Consider the following 23462-nt stretch of genomic DNA (forward strand, 5'->3'; position numbering starts at 1 on the left):
TGAATAGTTCTTTGAATGGATCCTTCGCAGGAGTATACAAACAAATAGGGTAATTGCTTTGCTTTGACCACTTTGTACCCCGAGTTCCTTTCGAACCAGTTATTCAATACACGTGTTGCAGCATCATCTGAATACTCTTTTCACATTGACCGGATCTTATCCATTAATCAAAATTCTGAAATATTCTGATGATACTTTAAAAATCATATTTCCATTTTTTAAATAACTTACAAAAACAACATTGTACAATACATTGCAATCTGAATCTATTTTTCTAACACGAAAAAGCAACGTCGTAAGATAACAGAAACTAATCCCACTAACTTCTCATTCAGAAAAGAAAATCCGTCCAAAGAGTAAGTCGTCGTCCACGAAGAATCATCCAGAGGAAGACAACGGAGCAGCCAGACAAGCAGAAATTAAGGAACGCTTAAGAAGGATCACTGCGAGGTATCACCGTGCAAGCGTAAACGAGGCACAGGGGTGAAGGTAGAAAAAAAGATAAGAAGAATTTGATGGAAGAAGGGTGGTGAGTTGAACGCAACCGCAGGATAGACAGGGAGGAACGGAATCGCGGGATCGGAGGTGAACAGAGAAAGAGAGAAGAAGAGAGAGAGAGAGAGAGAGAGAGAGAGAGAGAGGACGATGGTGGCGCATGCTCCTCCTCGTTCCACACGCACCGTAGGCCAGACGGTTGCCCTTGTCTGCTCCAGGTAGACGCGAAAATCCATATTGGCGGCGTGCACCGTCTCCTACGGCCGTTGACAAACTCCGTGGACGGGCCAGAGCCTCTCGAGCGGCCGTCGCGGTGAGCGTCGCGACGCAGCTTCCTCGGGACCACTGCGCCGCCTCTACATCGGCGTCTCTCCCGCGGTTTCGAGCACGTGCCCGCTGCCAGTCGCGTGTCACTGCTCACTGGTGAAAACACCGCGGCACACCCGTCAAACTTGTTTCTATCTCGAATCGTTTTCGCGCTGCGTACAATGGATTTCCATCGACTATCGTTTATTTAAAGGGAGAGGATCATTGGAAGAATAATTGGAAGTAATTAAGAGTATTCCTGAAGATAACCGCTGCAAGTTCTCGAGAGAGGAATCGAAGAAGTGGAGGATACCGACGGTACCAGCAACTCTATTGGGATATTGTTTGTACGAAAGGTAGAGGAAAATAATTGAGTGTAATTAGAAGGAGTTTCTCGTGAGAAGTTTTAAGTATACCTCAAAGGTCGATCGAGAAAGCGGTTCGAAAACGTGGAGAACATCGACGGTGCCCTATCGACTCTGCCTTGATATATTGCTTGCCGAAAGAAGGAAGAAAAATAATCGAGCGTGCAATTAAAAAGAGTTTCCGCGACGGGAAGTTTGTAATGATAACTGTCGGAAGTAGACCAGACGAGTAAGTGAAAGATCTCGAGGCGGGATCGGTGATACACAGCTCGCGAAAGTCAACGCCAGCAAGTGGCTAGGAAAAGTGAAGAATATCGATAGCATTCTGCAAACGTGTTTCCCATTGGGAGCGATAAAAGTGGGAAGTTCGAGTGTTGTCGGAGCTCTCCGTGTCTGAGATCTAAGAAACAAGAAACTGCGGCCATCCTCTGGGGATTTCCGACTGAACTAGCTCGGAATTTTAAAGAAATCAAAGGGAACACTAAAGCACGCTCCGCTTCACCCCACTGGATACACGTAAAACTCGAATTTTACTACTCGAATTGAACGCTGGCAAAAGTTACTCGTAAGAAACGTTTGCCTCCATAGAGCCTTGCTAATGAAATAATTAAGACACGTCTGTCTCCAGTCTACGATCGACTAAACGAATCCAAGGTGGATGGGCAAAGTTTTCGAACTCGTTTACGAACCTATCGACTATTCATTGCAAGAAACTCTGAACTTTCGTCTTAGAAGACGACGATAGTAACCTCGGTGTCGGCGAACCGTCCTCGTTGGATCGCGGAGTCTGTAAGTTGAAATCGGAGGCGGGCACGCGCGTTTACCAAGTGGTCTCTCAGTGGATCCTCCTCAAGTTCTCCTCGAGGCTGGCGCACGGTATCGAATAGTGGCCCGGTCCAAGTGAACGGAGCCCTTTGTTTCCGGCTTTCAGCCGCATCCTCGCGACGGTAGCATCCGAGACAATAGGGGAACTCGGTCTCCAGCTGTTGCTACTCAATCTGATGGACATCTCGCCGCTGATAGTTCGGTAATTGGCTCCGCATTTCGAGTGGCTCGTTTAATAGCCGTCAGGGGACCCATTGCGAGGAGCAGATCGTTTTATAAAGGATTCTGTCCGTATTCAAAACGCGAGGCAATTCTCAACTTTGCAATTCCCGTCTAATTGCCATTCAACGAAACTAACAAAACATCTTTCGTGTAGTGGGACGCCAAAGTCGCTTCTAAAGGAGGACTGAAAGCCGCCGTGGTGAAAAGGAACGACTTGGCGGCGTCGTAAGTCATCTCATTCCGCCTTGATCCCCGGAATTAGGCGACCGTGGTGACTCTTCCGGTCTAACGAACTATATGCGGCTGGGTGGGTCGTGAGATTCGCATGCAAGAGCGCACCAAGCGAAATCTCGGTGGCCTTAGCGGGATCAGGGTACTTCAAAGACCAGCCCTGCGCCGTGATGTTCTGGGCCTGTTTGTGGGACAATTCGAGCAGCCAGAGGTCTGTACCAGAGTGGACGTAAATCGATACGATTCGTCGTGAAGATTCAACAACGTTTTATGCTGTGTAGACACAACCGAGGAAAGAAGTTCCTGGCAGTTCCTAAATTCTACGTTGCAGTATCCCCTGTTTCTTTAATACCGTTTATTCAACCGGAGATCTCAATATCAAAGGTAACGTAGTTTCATGTATATTCTGAAGGGTTGCTCGAAACTCTTTCTGAGATTGAAACAGAATTTGATACAAAGGAAAGTTCCTGACCAGGATAAAACTTGAAAGAGCCGCACTTTATTTCCGTATCCTCTGCTTGTTTATAAACTAAATCTCAATGCACTAGTCCAGTTCAGAGTTGCAAGCACCAGAATTAATCTGATATGCAAAGTTGTGACAGCACACTCACTCTTATCTATACCGTCAAGAATACAAAGCTTCCTTTATAAGATAATATTTTACTCAATTCAGACACAACTCTCCTTCCACAACGAAGAAAAATTTCTTGGCAAGATCTTGAATCGTACGAAACCCTCTTAACAAGGTTCAGAGAGATCACCAATAGGAATTCAGTAATAGAGGCGTGGTACAAGGGTTAAACATTCCTCAGGGCCCTCTCATAGTCGATGGATCAAAGAAGAGGCAGGATTCTTGATGATTAACCGAGCATCCTTTAACGGCGAACGATCTCGTTGGATCTGTGCATTAGTCGACGAATCCAGTGGTCGACTGCTTTGCGTTACCAGGGACCATCGACCGAAGAAATAATTGCACGTTGGACGTTGGTGAAAAATAGTGTCCCGCGAGATTAAGCGTTGGCTCGTTTACTGGAGTACGTGAACAGAATGGATCGCGCCTAATCGACGGTTCTTACACGTACCGGAAATTCCACGAGCTTACCCGACTCTGCTGAGCAAGATCTACCGGCACACGTACTACGTGCAGCTATACCAAACGCAAAGTCGTGACGTTCCAGAAAGGAAGCCTTCCTCGAGAAGATCCGCGATAATTATGCGCACGTTTGGCCCGCGAAAGACTAAAATTCTTGGTACAACAACAACGACGCAATCTTGGCGCAAGATTTAGATTAGGAGGCATAAATTGAATTCATCGAGGAACCAGCGTCAGGTACAAAGAGATAAGAAACAGAGCCTCTCTGTTTTGACTCGTCCCTCCTCTCGTCGTAAACGAGATCCGTTGCAGCAGACGATCTAAATAATCAAGGAGGCGAGTAAATTCAGTTGTGAATAAACGTCTCACGCCAAGTAATGGATATGGCTTGGCAGCTAACCAACGACACCACGTTCGATACTGGCAATTACGTGCTGAACACCTTGCATTATATTAACAAGTCGAACGAATCGGTGGACTTCGAGGCGTTCAAGTGTTTGGAGCGTAAGCACCAGGAGGAGTTGGACCGTTTGTCCCTGGAGACTCAGCAGGAGGATCAGCCGGGATGCGAAATTAGCTGGGACTCTCTGCTGTGCTGGCCGAGGACACCGCCGGGTACACTGGCCACGCTGCCCTGCTTCGAGGAGCTGAATGGAATCCGCTACGACAGCAGCCGTGAGTAGAAATGTTATTTCGCATTGTCTTCGACGATACCCCTGTCTCTACGTAGTCTGAGACAATCATCTCGAGGATATCTCGCGCGGAGCGAGGATCGTTAATGGCTGTCGTCCGAAGGTGCTTTTTGAAAATTTGATTCGAGTGAATATCGTCGAATTTTATTTACAATCCAGAGGTATTTACGGAATTTCTGAAATTTTCTACCTTCGAATTTGGGCGTGGAGGAATTTGTGTTATCAATTACTTTGGTCGAAAAGGAAATGTGCGATTAAATGATTTCATTCATTTTGAGCTAAAGGATTATAGGAGACGAACAATGGAGCGGTAATATCAGAGTATTCGTTTCAGTAGGTGGCAGAGAATTTATAAATTAATTTTATTTGCACACGAACGATGAACGTGGTGCCCGGATAAATTACTGAATATTTTTCGCGACGACGCGTCATATTTAAAAGCCTTTATGGTCTCTGATTAATTCCAGTTACACAACACGCAGCATGTGCAAAAACGAACAGATAACTTTTACGTGTGTCGTATTAAAATAAAAGCTGCACACGCACGAACTCTTCGTAAACAAATAATGCGACCGAATATATTTCAGTATTCCGATCACGTTGGGAACAGCATTGTTGCAGTTCCATTCGTGCCCGCCCTTTAAATACCGTCGAACGTTCGTTTTTGTTTTTAATTAGGACCTGCTGTATGAAAAGAGTTATTTAACAAAGAGACAAACTCTCGAGACGACAGCTTTCAACGACTCGCTCCGCTGCGATTCGCTACGATACTTGAAGAAGCCTTTTTGTCGTTATTTTAATGACGATACAAATGAGGGGTGCACAGGAAACTAAAACTGCTCTCTACTATAGACTGTAACTACGCAATCGCGTAATTGACGCGATAAATCGCGTAAGACGCCATTTCTATTCTTTAACGATTGAAACACAGTCAAGTTGTAGAGATAGATATCGCTTCGAATTATCGCTTAACTCGAATTACATTAGAGCACGACCTTCTCTGTTGGGTAATGTATGTACACACGATTAGGTTCTTTCAAACTCAATTGGCGGAAGTAAGGAAAAATTAGCTAAATAGGACTGGGGCCATCGCGTTGAAAGGGAGAGCTCGAAGGGTTGTTATCGAATTTCCATCCCACAATGTCATCGATTCTTCACTACATTCGACGCTTGCAGTTGATAGGGGTTGTCAGTAAAATTTCACGGTTTTATTACTATAATTTCCTTTAACATTTTCATACATCTCGCTATAACTTCGATCATCATTGTTACATGATAACTTCTCCATCCCTCGTGCCATTAAACGACACGCGTTGCATCAATAACCCACCTTTCCGTCTCCCAATTGCTGTCGTTTTCCATCCGCGTCGCTCGAACTTACAACTGTACCGCCTTAAAAGTCACCATAATGTCCGTTACTCAAATATAAAGCGACACCAGGCAAATCTCTGCGTTTCCACGAGGTCCACAATTATACAGTCGAAATTACCAGCATCGCGGATATTTTTATATATCTCGCTATAACTTCGATCATCATTGTTACACGATAACTTCTCCATCCCTCGTGCCATTAAACGACACGCGTTGCATCAATAACCCACCTTTCCGTCTCCCAATTGCTGTCGTTGTCTGTTTGCGTTGCTTCAACTTACAACTGTGCCGCCTTAAAAGTCACCATAACGTCCGTTACTCGAATATAAAGCGGCACCAGGCAAATCTCTGTGTTTCCTCTCGCCCCACAATTATACAGTCGGAATTACTAGCAACGCGGGCATTAAGACCGAAGTTAACATCGCGGGGTCTTAGCCTCGGAGTTTTAGAGCGCCATCAGCGTCGCCGGAAGCCGCGCTCGGAACAGGGACGCGGCCATTGTGTCGAATTTAATTAAAACGTTAAGCAACCGCGACGCTCGTTCGTTTCTTTTCACCATCGCCTCTCCTCTGGTTCCCACCAACGTGGGGGATGAGAAAAGAATCGAATGAAAACATTCGAGGGCGCCTCGCTCGTCGACCACCGTTGTCACGATCCTCCCTTCCGGTCTACTTGTTTTATTCGATATCGCGCGATTTCATTTGTCCGGCGTGCTGTGAAATTGAAAAACACCATCGCGGGGACCGTGAATACTTTTTTTCGATGAATATCGATACTCGACGAATAAACATCCGCGTTCGTAAATATAAATGGTGGAGGAAGTTGTGGACTGGATCGAGTTCGCGAGGGGAACGTCTTCGTTTTAATGGCAATCGATGTTCGAGACGTTGAGGCGTTTTTTGTTGGATGTTGGTCTTTTAATGGGATGTATTTGTATTATTCTGAGAGTTATTCGGTTCGTTGCTATCTTGCGTCGACACTCAGCCTTTAGGTATTTTAAAATTGGAACGCGTGTCGGTGAATATGTGTTGATATTGTTATTAAAAGTGTTTGAATGAAGCTTATCGAATATGAACCAGTTGAGCTGAAAGACTGCGAAGAGTTCATTTTTGGATGACAGAATTTTAGAGGACTTTTTAGTGGAACATATTAACTACAATTTTTATTTGAAAATTATAGACTTTTTTCGCATTTTCTGTATTTTTCATTTCGTTTTGTTCGTTATTATAGAACGAGGGAAAGTACGAGTGAAAGAACAGTTTATGAAGGGAATGAGAAAGCATTATAGCTCTCAGTTAATTTATACGAAGTTTTTCTCGATTAAAATGTCTCTATTTTTGCATCCAACATGGAGGATATTGTTGAAATAAGGAAAAAACGTGGAATTATTTGCCCCAGATCGATTTTCCAGAGGAGAAGCCAGAAGAAAACTTATTCCGTGCACGTGCAATAACACAAATATCGTACAACTTCAAGAATTAATTGAATCGAAAGGAATGCGTTTCCCTTCGTGTTATTCTTTTAGAATATTTCAATCGTAGACGTAAAGATAATTCGAAAAAATCTTCAGAATAACCTCATAAAATATAATTATAAAATAATCGTTTTCTGCAGTTTCTGAATTTCTGAATTTCCATTTTCTATTTAAGATATATTCAGTTATACTCTTAATTCATTTGCTTTCAATTTATAACGTTCATTGGTAAATCTAAACGCATAACTCTTAATTGTTCGTCTAGTTCGCACAGCATTCGTCGGTAATCTTCACCTCGCAATTCTCGCTGGCCAACATTTACTCCGTAATCCGGGATTCAAAGTTCACAATCCCGAATCTTGCGTTGGCATTCCACAAATGCCACTTTTAGATTCTCAGTTTCCGAATTCGCGTCTCTATAAACTCTGCTGTACAATTCACGTCTCGAATACCATAGACACTGACTTAAGTCCTCGCAGGATCCTGCTCCCCCTCTGTTTCATTGCAAACGCGTCCAATGAATATTTCATACTTATATATACACCCCCTCTACAGTGTCTAAGAAGTGTCTGAAAATGCATTTACCTCCGTTATTCAACGGAGTTTAACAGTTCATCAAAAAACAGCACAAGCTCAATTTTATTTCCAAAGGGTTAAGACAAGTTCCTTCTCTAACTGAAAAATGCCAGTTACTTAAACCCATACATTCTTCGTCCCACGTTCGACTCCTTCTTCCTCGATGCTGAATGGAAAGGAATTTAACAAATTTTTTCCACGTCTTTTCTGACATCGATCAACCACAGTTTCATCCTTTTCCTTTTTAGTTCAAGTACAGCATGATTCAAATTCTCCATCCCTCTCTCAAGGAGGAATCCTCTGACGTGCAAGCTCGGTTCGCAGCCAGCGTGGAGAAGGGGCGATCGTAAATAGTAGAAAAGGGGGCATAACGGTCGAGTAAAGCTGGAAGATTGCCTTTTTCCTTACCTTTCTCCTTTTTTTCCCTGTCGCAGTCGATACGTGTCTCGCGGCTCGTAAACTGCAGCGCGTCTCTGCGACGCGAGTAGCTCCCGCTTTAATGATCCATCCTCTCACGCCGGCCGTTACGCGGAATCCATAAAACGAACCCAGCACACGTGCAGGTGAGCTTGCAGGGATATCAAATCTCGATTTATACACGCTCGAATCAGGTGTTGCAAAACGCGAGTTGTATATCGAGCCGCACGCGAGCTGTGTAATTGCGCGCGTGGAGAACGCCGCGTCCCGCGTTATTCGCGGACTGTGATTAAAACCGTGCTTTTCCTTCGACTTTTTTTTTTCCATCGATGACACGATTTCGCGTTCACCTCTCGCGATACTGCTCGAGAGTGAGAGTCGAGGTTCAAGTTTCTCAGAGAAGGATTTCGTGCTTGAATCGAAACGACGGCAGTTGAGGATTTTATGAATTTCGTGACATAGACTCGATGATCATACGTCCTCGAATAAGTCCCTAAGGTACCACAGAATTAAAGTGCAGGTCAAATGTGTGGGTTGATCAGCGTCATTTCTACTTCATCGCATTCCTGTATCGACAATCTAATATAACCAGGACTTCGTATGTACCTCGTTTGTACCCCGGACTTCTCGTTTCGGTTCGACAGATCGACATCGAAGGCGTACAAAAATGTCTGTTTGACAACATGGACGACGTTTTTATCTGCTTTGTTGCTTACTTCCGATAAACTGTTTTCTGAACGTTAGATTAAACGTCGACAGAAATTTTCTCGATATACATTGGTGAATGAAATACAGTTCGTTCGAATGATATTTGTTGAATCAATTCAGGAACTTCGTGTTGCGCGCGAACATTGTATTTTTCGTATATATTTTCTAGGATATTTATGTTTATTGAATTTTTCGTCAACAAGCTGAGGTAATAACGACATAAAAAGCAAAGAGAAACACAGGGAATATTTCAGCGCACCGAATGAAAGGATAGACTAGGGAGAGGTTAAAAAGGGGTTCAGGAATTCATTAAAACTTCACAAAGGAAAGTTGTTGCACGAAGGCGTAAAGGATATTTTGGGGTCGTTCGTTCTTTCATTTTGTCTTCCCATGCGAAACTTATGTCTTTCTTTTTCAAGTACGTGTATTATGTATCAAGCAAATACTTCCATCACTACCAAACCGTTCTCGTCCCGTAATTTATAATTGCAAGACAAATGAATGAATATGAATTATTTCATGCTCCCAATAATAAACGATGAATTATACAATAAATACAGGAGGAGGAATGTTTGCGCGAGCAAATATTTTGTTAATTAGAAAGCTTGAAATTATCCGTCACGATATCCCATCAGATAGCGCTAATATAAAACTGGTTCCTCGATATTTATAATAATAATAATAATAAATATAATAATAATAACGCATCTTTCATCGGTTCGATGATCAATCCGAAAATGGTACCCTCGACGATAATCGAATAAATAACGATATCTAAGAGGACAGGATCGCTGAATAAACAGCTTCACGGTTTCCCACGTCACGGTAATCCGTCGAGCGACTAGATTCCATTTTTAATTAGGCGGGGACGCACCAAGTTAATTAATTATGAAAGTAGACAGCCGTGTGCAGCTGGTCGCGCCATTTAAGATCAAATTATATTAGCGCCGTAGCGTAACGTTGACGGAAAGCAAATTGTGGCCGCTAACCGGATGTTCCTCGTTCTGTTTTGCTAATGTAGACCCTCCTCAAATGTGTAGCGAGCTTGTTTTATTTTTTTTAAATGAACATTCACAGCAGGGCACGCTACAATCTCTTAATTAATTCGAGATTACGTCTCGACGAACGTTTCGTGTCTTCGTTAAATCGCAAAAAATCGTGGCTTCCACGACGGTTTCTCATTGGTTGCTGCTGTAACAGGAATCTGTGTCACTGAGTTCCCTTATTAACGAGGTTGGATTAAGGATCGATGTCCGAGAGGAATGAAATCTCTGAGCAGGATATCCAATGTAACTTTAAATAGTGCTTGACAGATTCTTAAAGGTTCATTATTTTCTCTTATCATATTTCTATCATTTAATTATCGTTTAAAATTTTTCACAAGATGATCACTGAGAAACAAAATATGAGAGAGATACTCTTCTTGCACGCCCCAGTTTTTAAGGTACCCCAAAAAATATACTTTCACCAGCATCTCAGTGGCTTGGTATCGCTCTCTCAGCAGAGATGATGGCCGATAAAAAAAATACGTGCGAAATATGCCTTTCAAAATTGTGTACCGTATGAGTTTCACCAAAATGGACGTCTAAGGGTATCCTTATCGCCATCGAAGCTGCGAGGAATATAATGGAGATATAAATCCACTGATTTTGGCGAACGTAACGCACGATTCTGATTCCTCGTTCCTCGCCAACTTTCTCGTTTCGTCTCTGAATTCCGTTAACTTCGTTCGCTTCGATCCGAAGTGTTACGCTTCGAAAGAGCCATCGCTAAGCGTGATCAATACTCCACGGAAGCGTGCCTTTCGCGGTGGGAAGGGCAGTGTCGGACGCAACAGGAAATCGAACGGTTCAATCATCATCGAACACTCCGTGTAATTCCGTGCAATCGCCGCGATGCAACGGGCCCCGCGGTATCGCCGGTTATTAACCGTGATTTATAACGATTCGCAGGTCTAAGAGATCGGTGCACGCGTCCCAGTTTCGCTGGGCTATCGTTCGTTCAACGCACGAGTCGAATAATATTATCGCACGTACCATATCACGTGAGAAGATGTAAATTCAGAAAATACAAAGCGTCTGGCAGGCATAAATGCCTAGTGATTAACGCTAATCGCAGTCAAAGGGTTAACTTGTGCGTGCAAGTATATTTGCATAACGCAGGAAGTATGAAATAAAGTTTTAACTCGATTATTTGCCAATAATGATATCGATAAATACGTATTATAAATTCAATAAAAAAATATAAATCGTATCTAAAATGATATAAAATACTCTTAAGGTGTGCTAGTTTTCGTTTGAATAATTGCTCCAAAAAATATTAGAAAATTTTTAGATTATCTGGAAACATACGAAGTGTACGAGGAAAATGAAAACGCTATATAAAATGATGAAGTAGCGTTGGTTTTCTGTCGAAAGAGCCGCGTATGTGTATCTACTCGTGATACGAGCAACGATTTAATGCTCGCCAGATTCCGCGGTGGTTTACGACGCTATCGTGCATTCCACGACAGAGTGCTAAAAGCGAATCTTGGTTATCAAACACCGTGCAAGAAATTTCATCCGACGTCTGGCGGATCGAGCAACAACTCGCCAAAAAGTGCACGCTCGAACGTAGCCGCGTTACACGGCGAGGAACTTGGATGGCGGATGGGCTGCTTCTGATCGGTTTTCATATTGTACGCGGTCCAAACGTGCAACGCGAACACTGAATACGTGATAAAGCTGGCCGGAAATAGTTTCCGCGATGGGTCGATCGTTCTTCGCGAATCGTTGCTGCGAAGCGTGAACGTTTGCTCGAGTTAACACGAATCCGCGTGATTGTTACGCGTACGGACGTTTAATTAGGACGGGGGTGTGATGCGTCGAATGGAAGGCTTTATTAAAGCACGTTAACGTAGTTTGTGGATATTTAAGTGGAGAACAATTTCGAAAAATTGCATGAGTTAGACTAACATGAAGAAATTGAGATAATTATTTTTTTTATTCGAGTGGCGATTGTGTGGGGGTATATTTTTGGTAGTTAATTTAATTTAATTTGACTTTGTAAAGTACTGGTATATATATATATTAACATTACCCAGAATTCTGTTAAATTGTAAGCAGTAATTAATGCCATACCTATTGATTCGTACTACGCAAATTATAACTCTAATTACGGGGGCATTTATGCAGTGACTGATGTCAAATCAAATTATCGTCCACAAGTACAATGTCGAAATTATCAAAATAATAATTGCAATACTGGTATTCCATAAAATTACCAGACGAAAGTTAACGATGAAACACGGTTCTTGTAAATCTAAAAATGAGAATTCCGCGGGGTCTGTTTCTTATTTTAATGGAATATTACATCACGAGCAATAAAAACGCGGAACGCCGTGTCCGAAATAACGAGTGGCGTAAAAGGAAGTTGGAAAATGACGAGGTAAAATTAATTTTCCGTGTGCCAGGGAACGAGACCAGTTTTACAAGCATTAAGCTCGAAATGAAAATTAAATGCAAGCGATCAAGGAAACTCCCAACCTCCGTACAGCTCGTTACACTTTTTGCTAAGAAACAGCATCCCATCGTTGTTGCCTCGAGTCCATTTGAAGAATATTTCGTAAGTCCTCAGGGTGCACCGGAACTGCGACGGCATTTAACGAAGCTTCCAGTCGTGGCCACGTTCGCACGATTCTTAAAAAGCAATTCTGCTCTGCTCCATGCATTTCCATCTATTATAATAAATTACAATATTGTAACAACGCAGAAAATTTAAATAATTATTATAAATAAGAATTTTGCGAAAAATCACGTCGATATGGAAACGAAAGAATGATATTTCCGCCCTTCAGCGTCCACTATCGACGCAACGCTACTTCACGCTGAGCAAGGTGTCCTGAAATGTCCTGATATTTTATTCTTCCCGCGACTTCCGTGTGAATGATGCTGATCAGATCATGGAGGACACGGAAACGCGGCAACTGTCACGATGCAGAGTTTCGAGAACCGGGTGCGCTATGATCAGGCTGTATTTAATAACCTCATGCATTGGCTAGTGCAATTAGAACTCTTGATTATTATGAATGGCTTCAGGAAAGTTGCATCGTACGTGCTTGCGACGCGGTCGTGGCTTCCTCCGCAAGGGTTGCCAATCTCAGAATTTATACTCAGCTGAACTTATACGTGTACATAAATTACGTCTACGTCGAAGTAGGAACTTTCTGGCCGAGATCAATCGTGAATCCTGAAGTCGTTACGTTTCATTTTGTGGGAAAAGTTCGTGCAGGACACATTGCGTTTAATATATTAGAGAGAATTCAAAGATAGCAATCGCGTGGAAAAGGGTCGACCGCTCTGCTCGTTACTTCTCCTCGTAGCGTCACTTGTTACTGAAAGTAATATCGCAAAATGGGATTCCAGATTTGTCGTCAGACGCGAATAGTTCGAAGCAACGGTAATTAATCTTCGAGAGAGCTTCGATGAAAGTTCGAGATCGAGGAATCTCCAATCACATTAGGTCAGCCAGCTGGTAGGGGTGGTAAACGCGGGGCAAGTAATGTCGCGAATTCTTTAATCCTGCGCCTCAGGAGATGTCGTCGAGCTCTGCTCGACGGTTTTTGGACAGCGTCTCGTCGAATCGATTTCCGATCTAAGGCCAGGCATAAATCCAATTACGATCATCGATCCGCGAGGCTCTCGACTAACATACGGAGACCGTTCAAGGGCGCGTTGCAACTCAATTTCTTCCTTTTCCTAGTCTCGAGTTGTTATCATAATTGACGGCTACGCGTGCGTTTATTTCCTTATGTCGCTCGAGTAGCAATTTACTGTCGTGCACTGTGATTTTCCATCCCTCATTCTTCAGAGAATGTTTGAATTCTTAAAAAGAAATTAAATCGAACAACGCGCGAATACCACGTTTGTACAACGGTTAGAGCAAAAACTAAATAATATTTTTTGGTCAGATCGGAACTTCATTCAATCCGTAAGTCAAAGGGGCTCGCAGCGGAAACTCGGAAGCTTTTAACAGCTCTATTGTCCAATCTATTTTCCGGAAACAGCGGCACCGCAATTGCGCCACAGCCATCCCTTTGAACAGCCGTCAAACGAAATCCAATAGAATATTTACCATCGATCGTAGAACACTGGTAAGAACCCTCGCCACGCTTACTGTCCTCTCTGAAAAGAGAGCGAAACGGTTCTCCAGTTTTGGTCGTTGACAAAATTTCCGTGGACTCGAGGCTGCTCACGATTCCACGCGACATGATCCAATAAGGGGTCTTTCAAGTCGCAACAAATTATCGGTTGAAGGTTCCTACAATAAAGGACGAAGTCAGCCGACGGTACGTGGAAAGGATTTTTACCAGCTTTCTTCTCGTTGCTCGCTTCTCTCTTTTTTTTTTTGCTTTTTTGAGACGACAACAAAGTCACGGAAGAGAAAGATTGACTTACCCTTAAATTGCAACGAGAAAACAGGCATAAAGTACGATTACCTCCGGAGTCTTGTTTGAGACGGATAAAAAGGAATCAGTTTCCTCTTTTCTCCTTCATTTGAATCTGAAATCTCCCTCCGGCTCTGCTCAAGCGAGAATTACCCAAATGAAACTTTCCACGCGACGAATTTCTTCGTGTATCGTCTGTGTTTGAAAATAGTCTGGGAGACATTTTTCTTTGAGACGTTTGTGAATGATTCGAAGGATCCTCTGTGCGCGTCGAAAGGTGGCATCGATTTACTGTCGCCAAATGAAACGTCCATCGCGAGGGACGCGATGATTAAATTTTGGGTGCTTTTAACGTCGAAATCCTCGCTATGGTTTCCCCATTTTCCTTCAGCGAGGAAAGTTCGTTCGCGTCGAATTCGTGAGCGAGCTGGCTAAGAAGGGTTCGACGGTTGGGTCAATAACTTCGACCATGAAAGCTTCTAGGCGGCCATCGCGAAACGACTTTATCCTTTTTATCACTTGCTAGTTATTAAAGGAACGCGTGAGAATTGAAAAGTTTCGCGAGAAAGTCAAGAACTTTCATGTCGATCGATATCCTGGTAAATAATTAAAAATATAAATGTACGGATATTCACTCTGGCGTCTTGTTTTAATTAAAATAAAATTAACGCATCCGCCTCGTTGCTAAGTTAATTTTTCAAATAACAAATTTAATGAGCTGGACGATAACAAAGCTTAAACTGTCAGGCTGAAGCTAAAATATCGCGTTTACCACTGCTTTTGATTGACGGTTCTAATTGAATTTATGTGTAGATCGTGACGGGGGTGGGGGTTGGTACACTAACGAAATTATACGAGAACGCCCAGGAAGAAACCTCTGGAGAACCGCTAAAGGACGTTTTAGAGGCGTTCTTGCTGGAAAAGGCCACTCGAATAACGCTCTTACTTAAATTAATTAAGCCATCGCGCTTTCTCTGGGTTAACGAAATCATGGAAACGTTTCGTAGATACCGTGCGAAGGGCGATAGAATTATTGTTGACACCCATTGTAGAAACGTTTTAAACCACGTTGAATTTCTAGATAGACGTAACGAATTGGGAGTTTTTATTTTCATTAGTTTATCAGAGAATTTTAGTGGGCGTGGAAATCTATTTCACGATTATGGTTCAAATCAATTTAGGGGTAAGCAATACAGAAAATTGCGGTCGAGTGAAGTCATTTAAGTGAACTGAGGTAGGAAAATTATAGACGTTAATGGGAACGTATTTTATAGCCCATCGATAATATTGAAGATATAGATTTCATATTTTTTAGAACTTATGAAACAATTTTATCTTACTCGTTGACGTGTCATTGATATACAAAATTTTCTAATCTAGATAAAATAATAAAATTCAAAAACATTTTTATTAGAAGAATGAAGAACCCTTTATTTTTGTATGGTATAAGTAAGTACATAAAAAAATAAGAAATATCTTGTGGCGGTGGTTCGTAATTTCGTCACCCCTGCGGAACCATCAAACTGAAGAAATTCAATTTAGATAACAGAAATTTATAACCGCGATTTAACGTAATCTTTTGGAACCCACACCTCAACCGCTTCTAGTGTATTAGTCATGCGATTACGAAGGGTGAACCTCCCTTTTTTTCGACCGACCCTGAACGTTTTAGATCGAGTAGATGTTGCACACGAACGAGGGGGTGCGTACGTTCATCTCGTTCATGAAAAATTCAATTTCGAAGTAATACAAATAAACTGTGCGCTCCATTTATTACTACAAATCGTGCATTTTGTCAGGACAATTTATCATACCGAAATTGGCACTTTAAATTTTCACTGTTGTCTCGCAGTTCTTCGAATAAATTCGTACAAAATACGATGTACAGTGATTTGTTGAAATTTTTTTTAACTGAATATTTAACAAGCATTTTTACACGTCTGTTTTGACATCCATCGGTTTTTTATGTAGGTCGTACCAGGGCAACAGATTTTATGTAGGTCGTAGCAGATCACTTTTGCATTTGTGCTTGTACACCATAGTCCATGTGAAAACAGAGACCAAAGTTTGCTACGTCAAAAATTGTCTAACAAATACAAACATCGACGAGAAATTTTTCATAAGAAAAGATTTTTCTTTTGAAGTTTGAGGAGATCCAACCTGGCGTGCTATGCAGCCAGCGAATGAAGTAGAAAAATTCGTATAAGAGCAAAGAGTAAAAGAAAGAAAATTATTCACTATTGAAAGAAAAGAAGACAAATTTCGTATATTTAATAGTTATTAAGGTAGAAATCTTTTTTCACTTATAGTTTTCAGAAAAGTTAGTGAGACTGACTCGCGACACGTGAATTTGACACAGAACTCTTCACAGACGCTAATAGAAATTCGAATAGCAAATTCCACGTTCACTGCAACCCTCGATAAGAAGCTTTTAAAAGCTCAGTTTTCATTTCAGTTGAAATTGATCCGAATAATGCGATCGATCTCTGAATAGAACGTCGATCTGGCGAATGGATTTTCATCGTAACTCTCGTTACGCGAACGGTTCCGTTTAAAACACCAGAAGCCCTTAAAACGCGGATCGAAATTAAGTTTCAGCCAACTAGGTCCGCATAAACGTCGAAAGCGAGGTGGTATCGGTTTAATCGTACCTCGCCATCTCCCTTGGGCGCACAGGTACGAAGGTTCGACACGGTGGTACACATTATCTTCAGCAACGTATCCCCCGCCCCTTCTGATCGATGTCATTAAACCGTTAAACCGATTTGAATGCGTCGCTGATAACGCAACGCGCGTGACGTACCGTAAATTAAGCGCCTGTTTCTCGTTTTCCCGACTGGTTCCCTGCGGATATTGAATATTCCGCGGACGATAAAGAACACCGCGTTAAATCGCCACGAAAATTGGGTCACGATAACATTTCCGCGCAGCGGTGTTCCCGGATGAAATTATTCGCGCTTTGATCGAGAGGCCATCGCTGCTGGCCGCGTTAAAAACGATTTACCCGCTGAAAGATCGCTGGTTACCATTTTTCATTCCGTAGCCCTTTGCTCGAATACCCTTCCGCTCGTTTCCCCTTTCGCTGGGGATTGCTTCCAAGCGAAGAATTCCAGTTCTTCGACGGTCGTAGAACGCTCGAAGAGTGTCTGAAATAATTCTTAGAGCCTGATGGCTGATTGAAGATGGCGAGTTTTGCAATTGATCTTGATAGAGTCGAATTAGGGAAAGATGAAGTAGGATGAAGCGACGAATTTTTAGGTTTTCGAAGAAAGATCGAGAAAGGAGAGATCGAACGAGAAATATGAAAAGGATTAATTCAGGGATAAAGTTCGTGTAATCAGGTCCTGAAGCAGCGACCAGTGGGTTATGGTTTTGTTGGGAGAACGCGAGGCCGCCGCGGCGTCCGCGTTAATCCTTCGCTAACGACTCTCCAAAGCTGGTTTTACAATTTCTATGCGATTATTCCGAACGAAGTTAATCTGTGGCTGAATTTTCTCTTTTTGTTATATGTTGTGAACTGCGTTGCGCGCAGTGTAACACAGACACGAACGACACGAAATCGAAATAATCCCACGATATTTCGTCGAACATATCGCTAAACGATACAATTTTTGTTTTCAGGGATTTTGGTTTGATTATTTTAGTCTGGTATTTTGCCACATTTTCACGGAAGATTTTATTTCCATTCCTGAATATTTTATCGCGAGAAAATTTCATATTGCGTGCCATTTTTAAGCAATGTTTCAGGACCAAGTGGATGTACATAAAACTTTCAATATAATTTATTGAAAAATTCTTAACTAGGTAATACTAGACTCTGTTATGTTATTCGTGCACAGTGTTCTATTAAATTCGTAGAATAGAATTACGAGAAATTATCTGGAGATTCATCGTTTCATTAGCAGATACACTCGTGTAGAATTTGAATGATCGGTCCATCAATTCGAGTTTAACCGATATCGGGATTGAATATGTGTTACACCTAAAACAAACTTGCTATTAGTCGCTAATAGCCGATTCTATCCCGATCGAAAACGTCATTTACCAGAGTGCGAGTGACCTTTCGATTGCAGCGCCCCTGTATTTTTCTTCCCTCTTCTCCAGATTCATTAGAGAGCTTAAAGATTTCCTCGCAATTACAGTCTCTTTGTTTTCCAGGGTTTAAGTTCAGAGACTTTCTTACAATTGTACTTTCCTTGTATTTGTTCCTTTTTTTTTGAGATATTCAGAAGACTGTAAAGATTTTTTTATACACAATTATACTTTTTTTTATTTGTTCGAGATTCACATTTTCCTTGTGTTTTTCACATTTTTCTGGGACTACGAGTTCAAAGATATACGCGACCAATATCAGAGAAGGCCTCGCTGTATATTGTTTGCAGTATTCCAACGTAGCCGCTTTGTAAAGTCCAGGAAACACCCCTCCCCGACGGTGCCAGTAAATCTCCCCTCGCGAGACCCATTTCATACGTGTAATCACGTATTTTATCACCGACTAACCGAGTCTGTCCTTGATTCACTGGACGACCACTTGGTGAACCATCAGCCACCACCGATGACCTTCTACTTGGAGGAATTCTAGATTAATTATTATCTAGCGCAGCCCCAAATTCACTAAACTTAGAACCACTGACCACAATTTACAATTTAACCAACGTTCTAAGGTTAAATAATAGTTTTGCTAAAATACAATTTTTCACATTCGAATAATATCAAAAGAAAAACAGTGTGAACAGTATACTTTTGATCCTTAGTCTCGAATAACACTGTTCAATTAAAATGAAACTGTGGGAGTAAATCGTTGCTGCGATAGTTAGACGAGATATAAATGAAATTCATAAAGGAAACCTATCAATCCTGGGAAATTAGGGGAGTTTGCCATTTGCGGTGGCCGAACGCGTGGCTAGTTTCTGACGCAGGGAGTAAATTAAACAACGTTCCAACCAGTACCACAGCTCGACAATAATTATTCTGTAAACCTTTACTACGTGTCCGCTAGGTACACAGGTGTTTACGCGTTTGTTTGGCCACAAGAGGCATACATCAGTCGTGTCGAACCTGGAACGAACCGATACGCTCGCGAAATTATAATTAACATGTTCTACTTCCAACTAGTGTCTATTTATGAGTTTCACCGACTTCCATCGACTTCTGATAGCGATTTGCGAGGATAGTTCCAATCGAGCCTTCTGATCTTAAATGCCATTTGTTAATGGTAAAGAGAACATAAGTTACGACTTAATATAAACTTTAAAGCTATCACTTCTTTTGCCTTTAAGTTGAACCTCGCAGACCCTCGCGTTTACGACTGGCAATTCTTCTACTTATTCGTATATTTTATATTTCTATTTTCTATAATTCTATTTCCCGCTGTTTATTTCGTTATTATCGTGACACAGAGACGTTCAGGATATTTCGAGGGAACGAGGGGGTCGTAATCGCGATACAAAGGTAGGAAAATTGAAGGGCGGTGGTCGAACGAGATCTGGCGAACGAGGCGTCCTGGGAAAACCGCGACGAATGGCGCGGAAGGAGACAGGAAATGAAATTATGATAATAGAAATAGATTCTCAGGGGGATGGAAAAGCTGAAATAACCAATGGGGATTGACAATCCTCCAAAGAAAATAAAACCCGCTGTTTCTCCTTCGAAACTGTTGCATTTTAATTTACCTACGAATTCAGTAGTAAAGGATATTAATAATATTGCGGATACTTAACTTTGATCAGTGACGATCGTTTTTGGGGGCGAATCTCTGACTACAGAAAGTTACCACGAAGCAACAAGTAGATTGATTGCGTGAATCGCGTGCGTTCGCCCCGTATTCGTTTAATTCCGTTCCCCGACGAACTCCCCAGTTGCTCGTTCAAATATTATAAAGCAGAGCACACGCCTCTTTGAAGCGTTAATGGAAACCAGTCTCGTCACGGAATCATGAAAATCCCTAACGAATTTTACGGATAACGAGCCCCACCGTCAGCGCGATACCTTGCTGCCTTTTGAAGTCTCAAATGCTTTTAATGTGTCGTCAGCTCATTTAAGTGGCTTAATAAAGTAGTTGGTAAACGTTGCTGCGAATCAGGGATAAAGAATCCTTTTGAGCACAATTTGCAGCTTTTTTTCTTTTTTTTTATACTTCAAAAATATAATTCTGTTCAGTGTTAGTTCAGGAGGAAGTTGTTCCGTAGGTTCAGGTAGTAACATCCTTTACTTATCGTGATTTAGTCGTGATACGAGTTTCATAAAGGGAGCCAAGAATTTTCTACGGTTTTCTGAAGGTATTGTTCATCTTGCAAGGTAGAACGTTTACGTCAGGCGAATAGGATGTTCGTGATTACCATTTAGATTGCTGACGGAAATTGTTTTTACAGTATTTCATTTCATATCGTTGGAGAATTGAAATCCGTCTGTTGGTAAACTTTTAACAGATTAACTATCGATTATTAACGTTGAAGAATGAAAAAATAAATCGACAAGATTATAATTTTCTCAAAAAGATGAATCGTTCCAGCTGAAACATGAAATTATTAACTTCTACCCAGAATACTAGTCGCCTTGTTCTCCGGTCGCGCTTCCACCGGAAACCACCGACTCCCACCCAATTTCCTCCCGCCGCTTGAGCCAGAAATTAATGGAAACGATTGTCGCTCGTCTGCGCCTTTTATTTTCCCATCGAACCAGGTTTCCCAGCAGCCCACACAGAGGCTAACGATTGCACCACCGAAAATCGACTTCCACTCGTATCCCTCGTCCGTTAATTTCCTGTTAACGCAACGTTATTCACTCGATAGAACCACCAAGCAGTTCCCAATTCATCGAAAAACCTAGTCGCGTACACTTTTGGAACGCCGTTCGCGTTTCATATAACCAAAAACCATTTTCGATTTAGTGTATCCTGTTCCTGCTGACAAGCGCATCTCTCGCGTCAGACTCTACACTTCCATCCCAGTTTATCCATTTTTCCCTATTTTTTTATCCGATAAAATCTGTTGAGAAACAACTGGTGATTTTTGTATTGGGAATTTAAAATGGTTTGCAGTTTACTGATCAATATTTGAATCCCTTTTGGTCGGTATTTAAATATGAAGCCCCTATCCTTTGAAGCCCTCACAGACACAAGTTTATTAATTTAACTAATCCAACTTAAACTGACTATTTACTATTTTTATATTGACCACTTTGATGAGAAAATATCGAGAGAAAGTTGATTTACCTATTTGATCGTGCGATTGGTTGCCATTTAAAATCGAGCGGGTGAGAATCGAGGCGCGAAGATCGAGGTTCGCGCGAGGGTGAAACCGTGTTGCTTCGAGTCTTCGTATCCGTTCTCCATGACGATCGAACGTCTCGCAGAGCTCGTAGATGGCCAGCCGTGAATAGCATCGCGCCGTTGGGGATTCGTTTCCGATACGACGACCCTCGCATTTCCTTTGAAATCGGGTCGACGCGTCGTCTGCGATCGTCGCGCGATGGGATACCAGAGAAGCAGGCCACGGATCCGTGAATTCGCCGCCTAGTTTGATCGATTCGAGCACGCCTGGAACTACGAAGGCGACGGATGTTTGATCGAGTGGCGTGTCAGTGGTTGCCGCTCGGTGTGACCGCTTAGTATTGACTTTCTCTTCCATTTAGAGCCCCTCGAAAGTTCTACTGGTTTGTAAGTTAGATTGACAATTACGAAATCTCGAGAGAAATGATCGATTTCTACCAGTTGCGAACTGGTTTCTTTTAAGACAGACCATCAGAGATCTGCTTTTACTATTTTTCGTAACGAATTAGAGGACACGAACAAGGGAGAACGAGTAATTATCGATTAACACCGTTTCGAGGATCGTGCTTTCAGTTAACGCTAGCTGTACATATTAATTAATGATCATATTCAATATTTAACATCTATCAATTGATATCTGAACTCGTTGCGTCCAATATAATTATCGATTAAACAGTCAGTGCTGTATACTTTCCATTCAGTATCCAACCAATTCGTCTCACCAAAATCTGAATTTCCCTCGCGAATAACGAAGACACATCGCGTTTCTGAATATCCCAGGATTAAAACGAAAAGTCGCACCAGCGGGAACAATTAATCCTCGGATCAGACATTTATTCGCCAGCGATTTGTTGCGGATTCGAGCGTGTCAAGCGTATCGCGGACGTTCCCTGTCTCTGTCTCGAGGCTCGACGTTGATGCAAATCGAAATCACGAGGAACACGTGTCCACGAACCGGTTAACCCCAGCAAATATCGGCTGGCGAGACCATTCGCAGCCGTCGTCTGCATTGCGAACGAGGGATAATTTCGGAAATGGGAAACGGATACATCGAGAACATCCTTCCAGCTGGGAGCAGACTGTTTGAGTAACAGGAATCACGAACAGATTCGCGTCGTTTCGCGTTGGCATCGCCTCGTTTAAGAATAATGTTCAACAGCCAACTGTGGAACGCAGTGTGACTTGCGAATAAAGATGGAGATTCGAGGCTCGATAAGATCGTTATGGTAATGGTCAAAATGTTACGCTTGGAATTGTCACGCGAGGCGAGCTTTATATTTCTTCTCGTGTGATTACGAAATTTATCATCGTCGTGGTTGAGGATACGGGAAAAAGGAAACTTAAACTGCGCGCTCCATTCATTACCATTTGTAGCTCGGGTTTGCACGACCACAGCATCGTAAATATAAATTTCGCGAGTCCGCGCAGAAAGAGAAATTACAGACGGTATTAGCATCTTTTCAACAGCGATAACATTGCACGACCGCACTGCGTAGAAGGTGATAATTAGAGGTGCACGTGGTTCGATGAGATTTACGATCGCGGTTAATGTCGTGCAATCAGATAGCGTTTAATGTTGATACTTGTTGAACACGGCGAAAAGAGGCGTTGCATGTGTCACGCTTGTTAATTTAACTCGAAAATGGTGTACAAACAAGTAGTCTCACCTATTTAAAGCTACACCAACGATTCTCTTTTCTGCCTTTGCCCAGTTCACGTTTGCCTCGTTGCCTCTTCTCGTGCACTTTAATTCTAGAGAGTTTCCTAGAAACGCGGACGTATCCATCTGATTTCAAATGTAAATGATGCATCAAACAGTGCAGCTGCTTTCAATAGACCCTGCAAATTAAAGCAGGAATTTAACTAAAAAAATACTGATAAAATTCATTTAAAGCAGTACACCTCTTTTTTTAATTTTTTACTTTCACTGCATTCGCAACTCGACATTATTTCACTGCGTTTAATTAAATTTACAAGTTAAACAACGGATTC

At 42.1% G+C, this 23462-nt stretch overlaps 1 protein-coding gene across 4 annotated transcripts in view; it reads left to right on the forward strand.

The window, feature by feature from the left end:
* Positions 1-3879: 3879 nt before the first annotated feature.
* The window catches only part of Dh44-r1 (Diuretic hormone 44 receptor 1), a 48737-nt gene continuing 29154 nt past the window's right edge, over positions 3880-23462 (forward strand). For all 4 annotated transcript variants that reach the window (XM_076899371.1, XM_076899372.1, XM_076899374.1 and 1 more), the window contains exon 1: positions 3880-4212. In XM_076899371.1, coding sequence (XP_076755486.1) covers positions 3915-4212 — 298 coding nt within the window. In that variant the 5' untranslated portion in view covers positions 3880-3914. The remainder of the gene's footprint in view (positions 4213-23462) is intronic.

This window comes from Xylocopa sonorina, chromosome 8, assembly GCF_050948175.1.
Source record: "Xylocopa sonorina isolate GNS202 chromosome 8, iyXylSono1_principal, whole genome shotgun sequence".
Classification (NCBI taxonomy): Eukaryota; Metazoa; Arthropoda; class Insecta; order Hymenoptera; family Apidae; genus Xylocopa; species Xylocopa sonorina.